Here is a 14,681-nt window from a genome sequence, read left to right as displayed (position 1 = left end):
CTAAATCGCCCTTAAGAAGAACAGGCAAGGGGCTGGGAAGGTGGCTCAGTGGTAGAGTGCTTGCCTTGCACGCATAAGGCCCTGGGTTCGATTCCTCAGCATCACATAAGCATAAAAAAGCTGGAAGTGGCACTGTGGCTCCAGTGGTAGAGCATTCGCCTTGAGCTGAAGAGCTGAGGGACAGTGCCCAGGCCCAGAGTTCAAGCCCCATGACCGACAACAACAACAAAAGAACAGGTAAGTATTATTTCATACAAATAGGGGTGCTTCCTCAAGAGACCTCTGCCTTCACCTGCTCTGGGCTCCTAGAACCCCAACCCCCCCAAGAGATGCAATCAATTACAACTGCTTTGATTAGAAATACCTTTATTATTATTTTTTTTTTATAAAGCCATGGGTCATTCTGCAAAGATTTTTGTTTTGTTTTTTTCATTTTGTTTTAAACCACACTTATAAAAAAGATGTCGACAATTCTCAGGAGGAAAAAAAAAAGCTGAAAATGTTTCTCATTAAGTCAAGATTACACAAAGGTTATGTTTATAATATATATATATATTTGTATATTTATAATTTTAGAGACGAAAATAAAGCAGTGGTAAAGCGAAGGCTGTTGCAGTTAGATCTCAGAGACTTGATCATTTCCTACAAATAGCGTTTCCTGACAGAAGGGGTTCACAAGGACCATCCCAGTGTCCCTGTAGTCGCCGTTGGCAGGGGAACGGGGCTCCGAGAGCTGGTCCTGGGAAGAGATGGAGACCATGTTCTCAGCCCAAGTGGGCGGGGAGCACACATGGAGCATGCGCAATATGGTGGAATGAGGACCATGCCTGGGTGATCAGGACAGTGTCCCCCATATATCCACTAGCTCTTCCAGCATCACGAGCTCAGGGAGTTTTTCTTTTCTTTTTTCTTTTTTGTCGGTCGTGGGGCTTGAACTCTGGGCCTGGGCGCTGTCCCTCAGCTCTTCAGCTCAAGGCCAGCACTCTACCACTTGAGCCACAGCGCCACTTCCAGTTTTCTGGTGGTTGATTGGAGATAAGAGTCTCACAGACTTTCCTGCCTGGGCTGGCTTTGAACTGCGATCCTCAGATCTCAGCCTCCTGAGTAGCTAGGATGACAGGTGTGAACCACTGGTGCCCGGCCAGCAGTATTTCTCTTAAAACAATAAGGACCCTAGCGTGTTGGGAGGCAAATGGTGATAAAATCCACTTTGAAGTCAAACCAAACTTTTGGCTATGGGGTTTGTGGCTGAGCTCCTCCAGTTAAGTTTCTTTCTTTCTTTCCTTCTTTTCTTTGACTTCCTTCCTATTTTCCTTTCTTTCTTTATTCCTTCCTTCCTTCCTTCCTCTTTTGGGTCAGTCATGGGGCTTGAACTCCGTTTCAAGGCTAGGCCTTTACCACGTTTGAGACACAGAACCACTTCCAGCTTTTTCTGTGTATATGGTGCTGAAGAATCAAACCCAGGGCTTCATGCATGCTAGGTGAGCACTCTACCACTGAGCCACCTTCCCAGCCCCTGACCCTGGTGTGTGAGTGACACTTGGGTTCAGGCCCCAGAATCTGAGACCCCCTGGGAGCGAGCTTTGCTCTCCATGGTCCTCCATGCTGGGGCTGCATTGGATCCAGGGATCTTCCTTCACCCTGCCCACCCCCCTCCACCCACCCTGTCCTGGCCCCCAGTGGAGGAACCGTGTGTGTGTGTGTGTGTGTGTGTGTGTGTGTGTGTGTGTGTGTGTACCTGGCCAGTACCTCCCCGGCTGGATTACCTCTGATGTCTCCAAGGACTGGATCTCCCTGGGCAGCTCCACGGCATGCCTGTTGAAGTAGTCCATGGTGATGGCGTTGTTCCAGTAGCTCAGGTTGTTCTCGGGGTTGGCCGTTTTCTTCTTTCTCCTCATGCAGCACACGGTCAGCAAGATGGCTGTGGAGACAGGCCAAGTCAGAGGAGGAAGGCCGACGAGGGGGGGGGGTGGCAGCCGCAGCAGCAGCAGCTAGCCGGGCTGGTGGCAGCAGTCAGCCGCTAGGGGGAGCTGTGGAGGTCCCCGGTTCTATTATACGGGTGATGTATGAGGGGCTACAGTCACACCAATGGTTTGCGCTTTCCGTTCCTCTCTGTATCCTCGCCACCCTTCGCCCCTGCTTTCCTCCAAGTGTGGTAAGCAGGGGGTGCAGAGTGGGTCAGACCTCACACACCATACGATGAAGAAAGGAGGAGAATCAGAGAGCAGTAACTATCCAATACAAATAAAGTGGCCAGGACACCTGGCCTCCCAGCTACTCAGGAGGCCGAGATCTGGAGGATCATGGTTCAGGAAATGTCCATGAGACTCTTCATAAACTCCAAGGAACCACCAGAAAGCTGAAAATGGAGCTGGGGCTCAAGTGGCAGAGTGCGAGACTGGAGTACAATAGCTCAGGCCCTGAGTTCATGCCCCAGGTACCACACACACACACACACACACACACACACACACACACACACACACACACACCACACACACACACACACACACACCACACACACACACACACACACACACACCACACACACCACACACACACACACACACACACACACACACACACACACACGGGCACCAGCGAGGGCTTCATTGAGGCGATGCTCTTAGGGCAAGGAGCCACTTGAGCCTTCTTATTTGGTTTTTCAGATACACTTTTTCTCTCCCCTTTACTTTGCCCACACTAGCTTCGAACCATGACACCAGTGGATGGGATTACAGGTACGCACTACTGTGCCTGGCTTCCGGCATTCTCCTTTTATAGATGAGAAACCTGGGACCAGTGAGCGGACATAGTGCCTGCAGGAGGCTGGGCAGGGAGACAAATGGGACATCTTCTGTGGCAGCTGAGGGAGGAGTCAGCAGGGAGGACTGGGGGTGGGGGGTGCAGTGAGGCTAGGCTGGCCCGGGGAAACTAGGTTGGATGTAGAGAGGGAGAGACAGGGGCTGTGTAGCTTGACCCTGAGTGGTCAGGGTGGCTTCCCTGGCCAGTCCTGCCTTGGCCCTGCCCACACAACCTAAGGAGACAAGCTCTTGGTCATACTTCTGGTTCTAGTTCTTTTCTTTTCCTTCTTTCCTTCCCTCCTCCTCCTCCTCCTCCTCCCTCCTCCTCTCCCTCCCCCTCCCCCTCCCCCTCGGCAAGCGCTCTACCACTTGAGCCACAGCACCACTTCCGGTTTTCTGAATGGTTCACTGGAGATAAGTCTCACAGACTTTCCTTCCCAGGCTGGCTTTGAACTGCAATCTTCAGATCTCAGCCTCCTGAGTAGCTAGGATGACAGGCATGAGCCACTGACTGGCACCTGGCAATCCTGTTCTTTTTATTGGCATCATTCTGGGCCTAGTTTCCCTCCTCTCCCCTTCTCTCTCTTTCCCTCTCTCCCTCTCTTCCTTCCTGGGGTTTGGACTCAAGGCATGGTAGGCTGGTACTGGGAGAAAGTGCAAAGAGGATGTGTCAGGTTCAAGTGCTGTTTGAGGACCAGCGGCGAGGAGGTGTGGGCTTTGCGTGTGTGTCCAGAAGGTGGCAGCAGAGACCGGAGCTCGGGAGCCACTGCGCTGCCCAGTGCAGCCTGGATCCAATCCACCAAGCCCAGCTCTCTCCACACGCCTGAGACCATTTGGCCCAGCAAGACTGGCAGGGACCTGGAGACAAGGCATTTCTCAGCCCTGGCACACCCAAGCCCTTGCAGCCATTGGGAGGGCTGGAGACCTGGAAGGGGTAGTTGAATTGCCACTTCCCGCTCTTGGGACAGGACTGGGATTTGTTCTGCTCACCCTCCTCTTCTGGAGAGGGAAGAAGCCCTGACGGCAAGAAGTCCACAATGCCCTTTGACTCTGACCAGGATCCTGGGAATCTTATGCATGTGGTCAGTCGTGGGGCTTTAACTCAGGACCTGGGCGCTGTCCCTGAGCTCTTTTTGCTCAAGGCGAGTGCTCTACCATTTTGAACCACAGCGCCACTTCCAGTTTTCTGGTAGTTCATTGGAGATAGAGTCTCACAGCTTTTCCTGCCCAGGCTGGCTTTGAACCATGATCCTGAGATCTCAGCCTCCTGAGTAGCTAGGATGACAGGCATGAGCCACTAGTGCCCGGCTGTAAGAACTGTTTTTTTGTTTTGTTTTTGTCCAAGGCCAGTGGAACTTCCCACTGCATTCAGCTTTATCTCTAGTAATTTCTCCTAGGATGAAGGGGAGGGGAGGTGGGAAGAGTAGGGATTGTCAGCGGTGGATGTAGGGAGGAGAGATGGCAAGATGGAGGAACAGCAGGAGAGGCCGGTGAGGACTTTGCTGGGGGCTGTAGGTTTGGACTCCTGTGGTGCTCGGGTGTCACCTTGTGTTGGAGCTACCAACAGGGAGTTGACCACCCCAGCCCTGCCTCTCTTTAACTCTTGGGTCCTCGTGAAGCGACATCTGCTCTCTGTAAAACATAGCCTTGAATTGGATTGAGTAAGGAAACTGTTTTCTGTCAGGAGCCGTATGGATATTTATAACATCATTATGGTGTCACATGAAATAACCAATGCAAAGAACTGGGTGAGCCAAGCACCGGTGAAGTGGTGCTGTGGCTCAGGTGGTAGAGCGCTGGCCTTGAGCTGAAGAGCTGAGGGACAGCGCCCAGGCCCAGAGTTCAAGGCCCACACTTCTCCCCTACCAAGAAAAAGGCAAAGAACTGGGTGTCAGTGGCTCATTCCTGCAGCTGAGAGGAAGTGGCGATCTGAGGATTCCGGTTCAAAGTCAGCCTGTACAAGAAAGTCTTTGAGGCCCTTATCTTCTCCCAATTAACCTGCAAAAAGCTGGAAGCACCCAGGCCCTGAGTTCAAGCCCATGCATGACCTACCAAAAAAATCCAAACAATCCCCGCCTCCTCCTCCCAACCAAAATAAGAGCTGGAAGTGGATCTGTGGCTCTACTTGAACAAAGAAGCTAAGGGACACTGCCCAGGCCCTGAGTTCAAGCCCTAGGGCCAACACACAGATGTGCTCTCACACACATACACACACATTAGAGATGAGCAAAGCGGCGTGGGAAGGGGTGAGGACAGAGGGTATGGGAAGAGGAGTCGTGGCTGGGGACGGGGTACTCACAGCAGGAGGAGATCGGGACACTGATGGCCAGGATCACCCAAGCGATGTCCACCTTGCTCAGGCAGACGGTGGCTCTGGGCTCGGCTTTGTCCCCTTCGGCCACGTGGGAGCTGTTCCCTGCCGTTCCAGGCTTCCAGGTGCCCGCGGGCACCAGGCGGTTGAGGAAATTCCCGGTGGCTGTGGATGGCGCTGTGGACAGGGGGCTGGGCCCCCTGTCGGTCACTGGTGGCGAGGACGTGGCGTCGGGCCTGGCTGGAGGGACAGTCCTGTCTGACACCCCGGGGTGCCAGGCTGGGGATTGCGGGGGGACAGACACTCCCTGAGGAATCTGCTGGGAAGGGGCTGAGATGGAGGCAGCTGGGGAGGGCTCTGTGGCTGCTGTGAGGACCCCAGGGCTGGCAGATGGGTATCTGTGGGTGCCAGGGGTGCCAGTGAGCCGAGAGTCGCTGGGGCTGTCCTGAGAAGGCACTGGGGTGGGCTGCGGGCCGGCAGGGACCCCTGAGGCGACACTGGCATCTGGGGGCTCCTCCGGGATGGTGGGGGTGACTGTGCCCCTCCGGTGGTCTCTGCGTGGGTCCGGCTCATCCTCTGCAGGCACTGGGGAGGGTGTGGGAGGTGCCCACGAGGTACTTCTGGGCCCCAGGGTGGTCACGGTCGTGGCTTGGGGTGGGGGCGAGGAGGAGGTGCCCCACAATGGGGTTCCAGATGGGAGGGGGGAGGCGGGGTCCGGCTCCACGGATCTGGTGAAGTTGCCTTTGTAGATCTGGAAGATTTTGCCCAGGGGCCGCTTCTGCCCCGGGTAGGGGGCGCTCAGGTTTCGCCCCCGCTGCCCTTCCTTCCTCCCGAGGTGGCCACCAGGGGGCAGAGGGCGCGACAGACCCCCAGCTCCCTTCCTGGGGGAGCCTGGGAGCCTGGGGGGCCTGCGCGTGGGCCCCCTTGGGGACACCGTGGAGGGGCGGCCGGCGGCTCCAGTGGGCTGGGTCAGTGGGTCGCTGGGGGTGGTCCTCCTGGGGGGGCGGGCCTCTGAGGAGGAGGGTACAGTTGCCACAGCAATGGGAGGGGACCTGGTGGGCAGGGGGGCCGGAGCGGGGAGGATGGTGGTGGGGACGGTGGTCCTGGCTGCAGGGTGCCTGTTTGGCTGGGGCGCTGTCCACGTGGTGGCTGCAGCCTGTGTGGAGGACCCTTCGGGCTGGGGGTCCGGTGTCACTGAGGGGTGTCCAGCGGAGCTGGGGTGGGGGGCTGTCACCATGGTGCCTGGGGGTCTTGCTGGGGGGAGGATGTGGGAAGAATTCCGGGGGGAGGCTCCCTGGACGGCCAGTACCAGTGCTTCAGTCAGTGCCAAGGTGAGGAGAAAGCCTGGAGGAGGAGAGGGGGGACAGGAGGAGAGGGGGGGACAGGAGGAGAGGGGGGGACAGGAGGAGAGGGGGGACAGGAGGAGAGGGGGGGACAGGAGGAGAGGGGGGACAGGAGGAGAGGGGGAGACAGGAGGAGAGGGGGGGACAGGAGGAGGGGGGGACAGGAGGAGGGGGGGGGACAGGAGGGGGGGGAACAGGTGAGACCCAGGAGTGGTGGCCAGGCAGGGCCATCCTTAACCGTGACCTGGGAATTGTGGGCCCACTGGAGCCCAGGCCCTTGACAGGACACTGAACCACAGACAGAGCCGTCACCGGTCTAGACGTGCATGACTTCAGTCACCCTGGCTACACATGGAGATATTTAAAATAGTCCCCTCCCTCCCCAATGTTTGGTCTAAGCAACCTATGTTTTTCTTTTCTATTATTATTATTATTTACTGCCAGTCCCGGGGCTTGAACTCTGGGCCTAGACACTGTCCCTGAGCTTCTTTTGCTCAAGGCCAGAACTCTACCACTTGAGCCACAGCGCTACTTCTGGCTTTTTCTGTGGATGTGGTACTGAGGAATTGAACCCAGGGCTTCATGCATGCTAGGCAAGCACTCTACCACGGAGCCACCTTCCCAGCCCCGAGGGCCGGCTCTTGAGTGAGCTGCCAGGCTGCTGAGTTTCCTGCTTGATTTCCCCATCTAGCTGGCTCTGAGGCTGTCTGATCTTGAGTCTCTGACTAGAGCTGAGCGGCACAGACCACACGGCTGTGCCTTCTTGTCTACTCACGCTGGGTTCCCATTTCCAGGCAAGATGCCCACTCCCCATGGTATAATTTCTATCCTGGGCAGGATTTGGATTTCACAGCTGGATTCTGAGAGTCAGCCTTCCAGGGTGTGCACATTTGGGAATGAAAGCTTCCCTCCCTCTCTTTCAGGTACTCTACACCTGTCTACCACTACCAGCACTGGTTCTACCAGGATGCTTCATTTCCATGCACTGAGCAAAATGTCACGAAAGAAAAGAAAAGAAAGAAAGAAGGAAAGAAAGAAAGAAGGAAAGAAAGAAAGAAAGTCTTCAGAGGATTCTAATCGTACCAAAGTTCAGGCGTTCTGCCCTTAGGGGAATCGGTGCCCAGTTCTGGTGCAGAGGACCGCGGATGCCTGTTGCCATGGTAACAGATGAAGAGGCTGGACACGGGAGCCACACAGCTGCAGGTCTGTGGCCTGTAGCTCATTTCCATCCCCGGCCCGCCTGGCTTCTCAGGTACTTTTTTTTTTTTTTTTTTTTCTGGAAACAATGCCCTCTGGCTGCCAGGCTTCTTTGCTCCCAGCCAGTTACTTATCTCCAGCGAGCCAAGAACAAACAAAATCTAACCTGTCTGCCCTTGGGGAAGTAATTTGCATTTGTAAAGCATGACCTCAAAGGATGTGTTTGTTATTCCAGGCAGCTGGCTCACCCACTAGCCTGAGGTGGGGCAGCCACCCATCCCTGGTCTAGTAAGTGTGCAAGAAAGCTGGCAGAGAGCAGTCCAAGACACGTGTGTGTATGTGTATGTGTGTGTGTGTGTGTGTGTGTGTGTAAACTCCTAATGGTGCTGGGTTCCGTAGAGTAGGAGTGGAAGTAGCTGTATTGACCCTTAACTAATGCCCCACTAACTCCTGGGGTATGCAAACTTATTTATTTATTTATTTATGCCAGTTGTGGGGCTTGAACTCAGGGCCTAGGCACTGTCCCTGTACTCTTTTGTTAAGACTAGTGCTCTACCACTTTGAACCACAGCTCCATTACAGGTTTTTGAGTGGTTATTTGGAGATAAGAGTCTCATGAGGACTTTTCTGCCTGGGCTGGGTTTGAATTGTGATCCTCAGATCTCAGCCTCTTGAGTAGCTAGGATGACAGGTTTGAGGTACCAGAGCGCCTGGCGATGGTTTTTGTTTGTTTTGTTTTTTCTTGCCAGTCCTGGGGCTTGAACTCTGGGGCTGGGCACTGTCCCTGACTGAGCCTCTTATAATTTGAGACACAGCACCACTTATGACTTTTTTTGAGTAGTTTATTGAAGATAAGAGTCTCATGGGGACTTTTTTTTGCCTGGGTTGGCTTTGAACTCTGATCGTTAGATCTCAACCTCCTGAGTAGCTAGGATTACAGGTGTGAGCCTCCGGTGACTGGCTTTTGGTTCTTTCTTTCTTTTTTTTGTCCAAGACTGGGACTTGAACTCAGTGTCTGACACTTTTGATCACTGGCAGGTGACTGAGTCACGCCTCTAACCCCTTCTTTTGGGATTCCAAGTAGATGGGTATCGTTTTTTTAATAGCTGAATCCCAAATTCTGCCCTTGTTCTTCAGTGGGGTCTTACAGAGGAACACTCACTGTGGGGGCAGACATAACCCCCATTGTTAGTTAAATCTGATTCTCCACAAAGGTTCCAAAAACATACATGGGAGAAAAGATAACCCTTTAAAAAAAACGGTGCTGGGAAAACTGGATGTCCACATGTAGGAGAGACTACAACCAGATCCCTGAGTCTCCTACTATGTAAAAATCAAACCAAAAATGGATCAATGACCTTGTAAGACTCAAAACTTGGAAATCACTAGAGGAAAACATGTCAAGACACAGGCGTAGGCAATGACTTTCTTGATAGGACTCAACAGCGTGGGAAATATTAGCAAGAATCAATAAGCGAAATCGTTATCATAAAAGAAACAATGATCAGATTGAGAAAAACAGCCTACAGAATGGGAGAAAACCTTTGCCAGTTCATCCAAAAGGGGGAATGATACTCAAAATATGTAAAGGACTCAACATGTTAATAAACACGAAAAGAACATCCCCATGGAAAAATGGGCAAATGAACCGAACAGATCATTCTCAGAAGCAGTACAAATGATCAATGAACACGTGGAAAAATAGCCAACATCCTTCACAATCAGGGAAATGCAAACCACACTGTAATCAGACTCCATCTCCTCCCCAGCCCCCATCAGAATGGCCATCTTCAAGAAAATACCCATGACACACGTCGGTGAGGATGTGGAGAGAAAAAAGGAACCTTTACACACTGTTGGTGGGAATGTAAATAAGTGTAGCTGCTGTGGAAATCAGTATGGAATTTTCTCAAAACAAGCAAGCAAGAAAAAAAAATCATCTAGAGTTAAAACTAATGTATAATCCTGTTATATCATAAAGCTCCCTCGTCTCCCTCTGCATTCAAATCCACCCACATCTAAGTAACTCTGATTTACATTGTTATAGGTTTGTTCCCATCTGTTCCAGATTTTTACGAAAGTGGAATTTGGTAGAATCCTTTGGTTCTGGTTTTCACTCAGCCATAACATCTGTGAAGTTTGTCCATTTGCTGTGTGTATTTGTGTATTGTTTGTTTCCCTCCCTCCCTCCCTCCCTCCCCCTCCCTCCTTTCCTTCCTTCCTTCCTTCCTTCCCTCCCTCCCTCCCTCCCTCCCTCCCTCCTTCCTTCCTTCCTTCCTTCTCTCCTTCCTTCCTGTCCTGGGGCTATGAACTCAGGGCTTAGGCACTGTCCCCGAGCTTCTTTTGCTCAAGGCGAGCACTCTACCACTTGAGCCACAGTGCCACTTTCAGCTTTTTCTGTGTATGTAGTACTGAGGAATTGAACCCAAGGCTTCAGGCATGCCAGGCAAATACTGTACCACTAAGCCACATTCCCAGCCCTTCGTGATTTCTTTTTCTTCTTGTAGGTTGTGGGGCTTGACCTCAGGGTCTGGGCGCTGTGTCTAAGCTCTTTTGCTCAAGGCTAGCACTCTACCACTTTGAGCCACAGCTCCACTTCTGGTTTTCTGGTGGAGATAAGAGTCTCAGGGATTTCTCTGCCTGGCCTGGCTTTAAACCATGATCTTCAGATCTCAGCCTCCTGAGTAGTAGCTAGGATGACAGGCGTGAGCCACTGACACCCAGCTCCTTTTAATTTTAAACTGCCAAGTAATACTCTATCACATGGTCATATCCATCATTCCTTCATCTGATTATGAACACAATTGAGTTGTCTCCAGCTTAGAGCTATTTTCAGTGAAGCCCACTGTGAACATTTGTTTACAGGCTTTTGTGTGGACATGTTTGTGTCTCTCTCAGGTCAACACCTAAGATAAACATAACCTCCTATTATGTGGTGTATCTGTAGGAGGAAAAAGTAACAGTGCCAATGAAACTATGAACGGATGCCCTCTTCTATTTACCATATACATTCCGTATCTCCTGGAACAGCTGCCTTGGACTCGCCTAGACTGCTCCACGGACATCTCTGCTGCCTTCTTTTTCTCTGTGGGGTGAGTAACTGCGTTACCTGCCAGTCCTTCTGTGAGCAGCTCAAGGCAACCCCCCCACCCCCACAAATAACCCAAAACAAAAAAACCATGCAGCCCAACTTCAAGTGCTTTGCAAGCATCTTCGGATCGTTGGTCCCATTTATAGAGTTTGCGTGTTGAAGAAAGCCATTCTTATAATGAGAATTTGTTCCAAAAATAGGAGATACTGCTGTCTTATTGTGTCTGCCTGTCAGCGTTTGGGAGCTTTTGATTCGAGCCCACATCACGGGCGATCTTCGCAACCAGGTGATCCCGTGTGCTTAAAACCAAGTCCCCAAGAGTTGAAAAACCAAGCCCTAGCAGGGTACTGGTGGCCCATGCCTGTCATTCTAGCTGCTCAGGAGGCTGAGATCTGAGGATCGCAGTTCCAAGCCAGCCTGGACAGGAAAGCCAGCGAGTGGAACTCTTACCTCCATTTAAGTACCAAAAAGCTGGAAGTGGGTGGAGTTGTGCCTCAGGCGGTAGAGCGCTAGCCCTGAGCACAAAAGCTGAGGGACAATACCTAGGCCCCTGAGTTTAAGCCCTAGGCACCCCAAAAATACCACCCTCCAAAAAAAAAAAAAAACCAACAAAATCCAACTCATAACTTCAACACAACAGGTGGCTCTTTTCCTAACCTCATCTCCAAATGATCTGCAAAGAGGTTCCAATACTCCCAGCCACACCTTTAGGTCTTGAACGGTTATCACCCCCAAGTGGGGATCTTAGGGCGTTAACTTGGTAGGACCCCCCAAAACAACATCCTCTCCCTTGCCTGCCCTCCTCCCCTTCCCTTCCACGCCGGGGAGCTCAGCCAGGCTCTCCATTTACGTCATGAATTATGCATCAGAGTGCGAAAGGCCCATCATTTCCAAGTAAGCAAATCAGAATTGAACTGTAGCTAGTTTTTTTTTCTCTAAGCATGTGCTTGTACATATGTCAAAAGAATGTGTAAAGGGAAGAGCCGAATTAGAAATTTATATCCGTGTTAAAGAAGAAGAAGAAGAAAAGGCCCGATGACATTTAAAGTGAGATTTGACGATCTCTGGCTACCGCAAAGCGGGTAGTGGTGCTCAGTAAGCCAGTCCTCGTGTGAGCTGGGCTGGGGGTGGGTGAGTTGGGGGTGTGGGTGGCATGGTGGGTGTGGAGGGGAAGAAGCACCTCCTAAGAGCCTTCTCTCTGGGTGGTGAATCTCATGTTTTATTTAGTCCTGCCAGTCCAGGCCCAATACGCCTGTTCTAGCTCTCTCTCTCTCTCTTTCTCCTGCATTCACCGAGGTAGCCTAGACTCTCTCATATAAAACTGCTCCGATTTCTCTTCTGAACACCTTGTCCTAGCAAACAAGCCCCTTGAGAGAGCTCCCTGGAGATAGGGCTGTGCCCTGTGATGTCTGGCTGGAAATGATCAGATGCCTGATTAGACTCTGGGGGTGATTACACATGGGTCTCAGCCTGCGGATGTGTGCAGCTGGGCCGTGGCTACAGACCCAGGCTTGCCTGGGACACAGCCCCTGGGGTGTCTGCCACCTTCTCTCTACCAACCCGGGGCCTGATAGGATAAGGCTTGTGATGTGGGCCTTGCATGCTTTCAAACAGGCTGCAGATTAAGGTTTGCCACAGAATAGACAGTGACATTTAATCTTTTTTTGTGTGTGTCATTGTGGGGCTTGAACTCTGGGCCTGGGTGCTGTCCCTCAGCTCTTCAGCTCAAGGCCAGTGCGCTACCACTTGAGCCACAGCGCCACTTCTGGTTTTCTGAGTGGTTTATTGGAGATAAGAGTCTCACAGACTTGCTGGCTCAGGCTGGCTTTGGACCTTGATCCTTAGATCTCAGCCTCCTCAGTAGCTAGGATGACAGGCATGAGCCACAGGCGTCTGGCTGACATTTAATCTTGAGACTGACTGGAAAATCAAGATGTGTGTGCTAATACTAGGGCTTGAACTCGCAGCCTGGGAGATCTCCTTTAGCTTTTGTGCTCAAGGCTAGCGCTCTACAACTTGAGCCACAGCTTGACTTCTGGCTTTTAAATTGGAGATGAGTCTCATGAGCTTTCCTGCCCAAGCTGGCTCTGAATGGCAGTCCTTTGATCTCAGCCTCCCGAGTAGCTAAGATTACAGGATGAGCGACAGTGCCTGGCTTGTTTTTTCTCTTTTTTGCCAGTCCTGGGGCTTGAACTCTGAGCCTGGGCGCTGTCTCCGAGCTGCTTTTGCTCGAGGCAAGCGCTCTACCACTTGAGCCACAGCGCCACTTCCGGCTTTTCTGTGTATGTGGTACTGAGGAATCGAACCCAGGGCTTCACGCATGCGAGGTGAGCACGCTACCACTGAGCCACAGTCCCAGCCCCCTGAACTTTTCTTTTCTTTTCTTTTTTTAATTGCCATGATTCTATGAAACAGTCCCTTTGGCAAAGGGGATGGATGCAGCATACATCAGCGCAGGGAAATAGATGGGGAGATATGTGTGATGCTTTTAATGCTTTTCTTCCTCTGTCATGTTGGGCCTTTTTTCTTTTTCTTTTCAAAAGCTAACTTTGCAGAAATGGAGGGACAAATGCAGCAGTGGTTCTTACCGGGCACCATGTTGCAAAATGAACTATACAACTTATAGGTGGGGATGGGAGGGAAAAACGTGGGGGACAGCAAGGGAAGGGGTGACATTGTCCATAAAGAAATGTATTTTTTTCCCCTGGCTTATGTCACTGGAAGCCCTCTGGATCAACACTTTCCTAATGATGATAAAAGGGTTTAAAAATAAAAGCAAGGGATGGGAAGGTGGCTCCGTGGTAGAGCGCTTGCCTTGCATGCAGGAGGCTCTGGGTTCGATTCCTGAGCACCACATAAGTAGAAAAAGCTAGAAGTGGTGCTGTGGCTCAAGGGGTAGAACGCTCACCTTGAGCTGAAGAGCTGAGGGACAGCGCCCAGGCCCAGAGTTCAAGCCCCACGGCCAGCCAAAAATAAAATAAAATAAAATAAAAGCAACATTTGCAGGTGGTGAAGGATGATAAGACCGGAGGGAGCTTGTTCCTAGAGGACGTGCACAGGTAGCATCACTCCGTGTGGAGAAGATGAGATTTAGTCCGATCTAGGGGGAGAGAGCTACCCAGGGTCCCCAGCCTTCCTCCTGGGGGAATCTAGTGTACCCCGGGGTAGGGTTTCTCCTCAAAGCAGCATCCAGGGTTTGAAGCTGTCCCTTCCAAGGGCTTTGCCCCTCCCCTTGCGTGCCTGCAGGCTGTGATAAGAACTCTCACAACTTTTCGTTTACCTTCAACAGAAAAAATGAGCAGATAAAAGAAAGAAGTCAAAAAAGGAGTCTCGGCAAGCAAAGTCTGTCCAAGAATAGACTCTGTCCCCAAAGACAATCCCATGGGATTAGCTGCAGCTGTCTAGGGTTCAAAGCCATGGGACAAAGGATCCGCTTAGTGACTAGAGGTTGTTTTTTTTTTGTTGTTGTTTGTTTTCCTCTTCTCACTGGAGCTTCGCTCTGGGGCCTGCAATCTTAATGTTCCTCAGAGATGAGACCCGGTCCAGACTTCCCATTCACTGGGCATGGGCTCCGCCACCAGTGACCAGCCACGGGTGCCCTGAAGGGAGAAGGCATCTTAGGGACCGGGTTCCTGCTCTGATTTGCATGAAACAGACTAGAAAATGATCCCAGGCTTTAGTCAACAGGGCGTGCTATTTATTTATTATTATTATTTTTGGCCAGTCGTTGGCCCTGGGCGCTGTCAGCTCTTCAGCTCAAGGCGAGCACCCTACCACTTGAACCACAGCGCCACTTCCAGTTTTCTGGTGGTTCCTTGGAGATAAAAGTCTCACAGACTCCTTGCTCGGGCTGGCTTTGAACCATGATCCTCAGATCTCAGCCTCCTGAGTAGCTAGGATGAGAGGCGTGGGCCACCGTGCCTGGCTATTATTAT

At 51.8% G+C, this 14,681-nt stretch overlaps 1 protein-coding gene across 2 annotated transcripts in view; it reads right to left on the bottom strand.

Moving 5' to 3' along the window:
- Nucleotides 1-438: 438 nt before the first annotated feature.
- Nucleotides 439-14,681, bottom strand: part of Tmem108 (transmembrane protein 108) — a 125,227-nt gene continuing 110,984 nt past the window's right edge. For both annotated transcript variants that reach the window (XM_042666055.1, XM_042666057.1), the window contains exons 4-6: nucleotides 5,104-6,459; nucleotides 1,767-1,921; nucleotides 439-739 (exon numbers count right to left, since the gene is read on the bottom strand). In XM_042666055.1, coding sequence (XP_042521989.1) covers nucleotides 617-739; nucleotides 1,767-1,921; nucleotides 5,104-6,459 — 1,634 coding nt within the window. In that variant the 3' untranslated portion in view covers nucleotides 439-616. The remainder of the gene's footprint in view (nucleotides 740-1,766; nucleotides 1,922-5,103; nucleotides 6,460-14,681) is intronic.

The sequence above is a fragment of the Dipodomys spectabilis genome, unplaced genomic scaffold (genome assembly GCF_019054845.1).
Source record: "Dipodomys spectabilis isolate Male_0828 unplaced genomic scaffold, ASM1905484v1 ptg000360l, whole genome shotgun sequence".
Lineage (NCBI taxonomy): Eukaryota > Metazoa > Chordata > Mammalia > Rodentia > Heteromyidae > Dipodomys > Dipodomys spectabilis.
The sequence above is the reverse complement of the archived record's forward strand: the minus strand, read 5'-3'. Positions and strand labels throughout refer to the sequence as shown.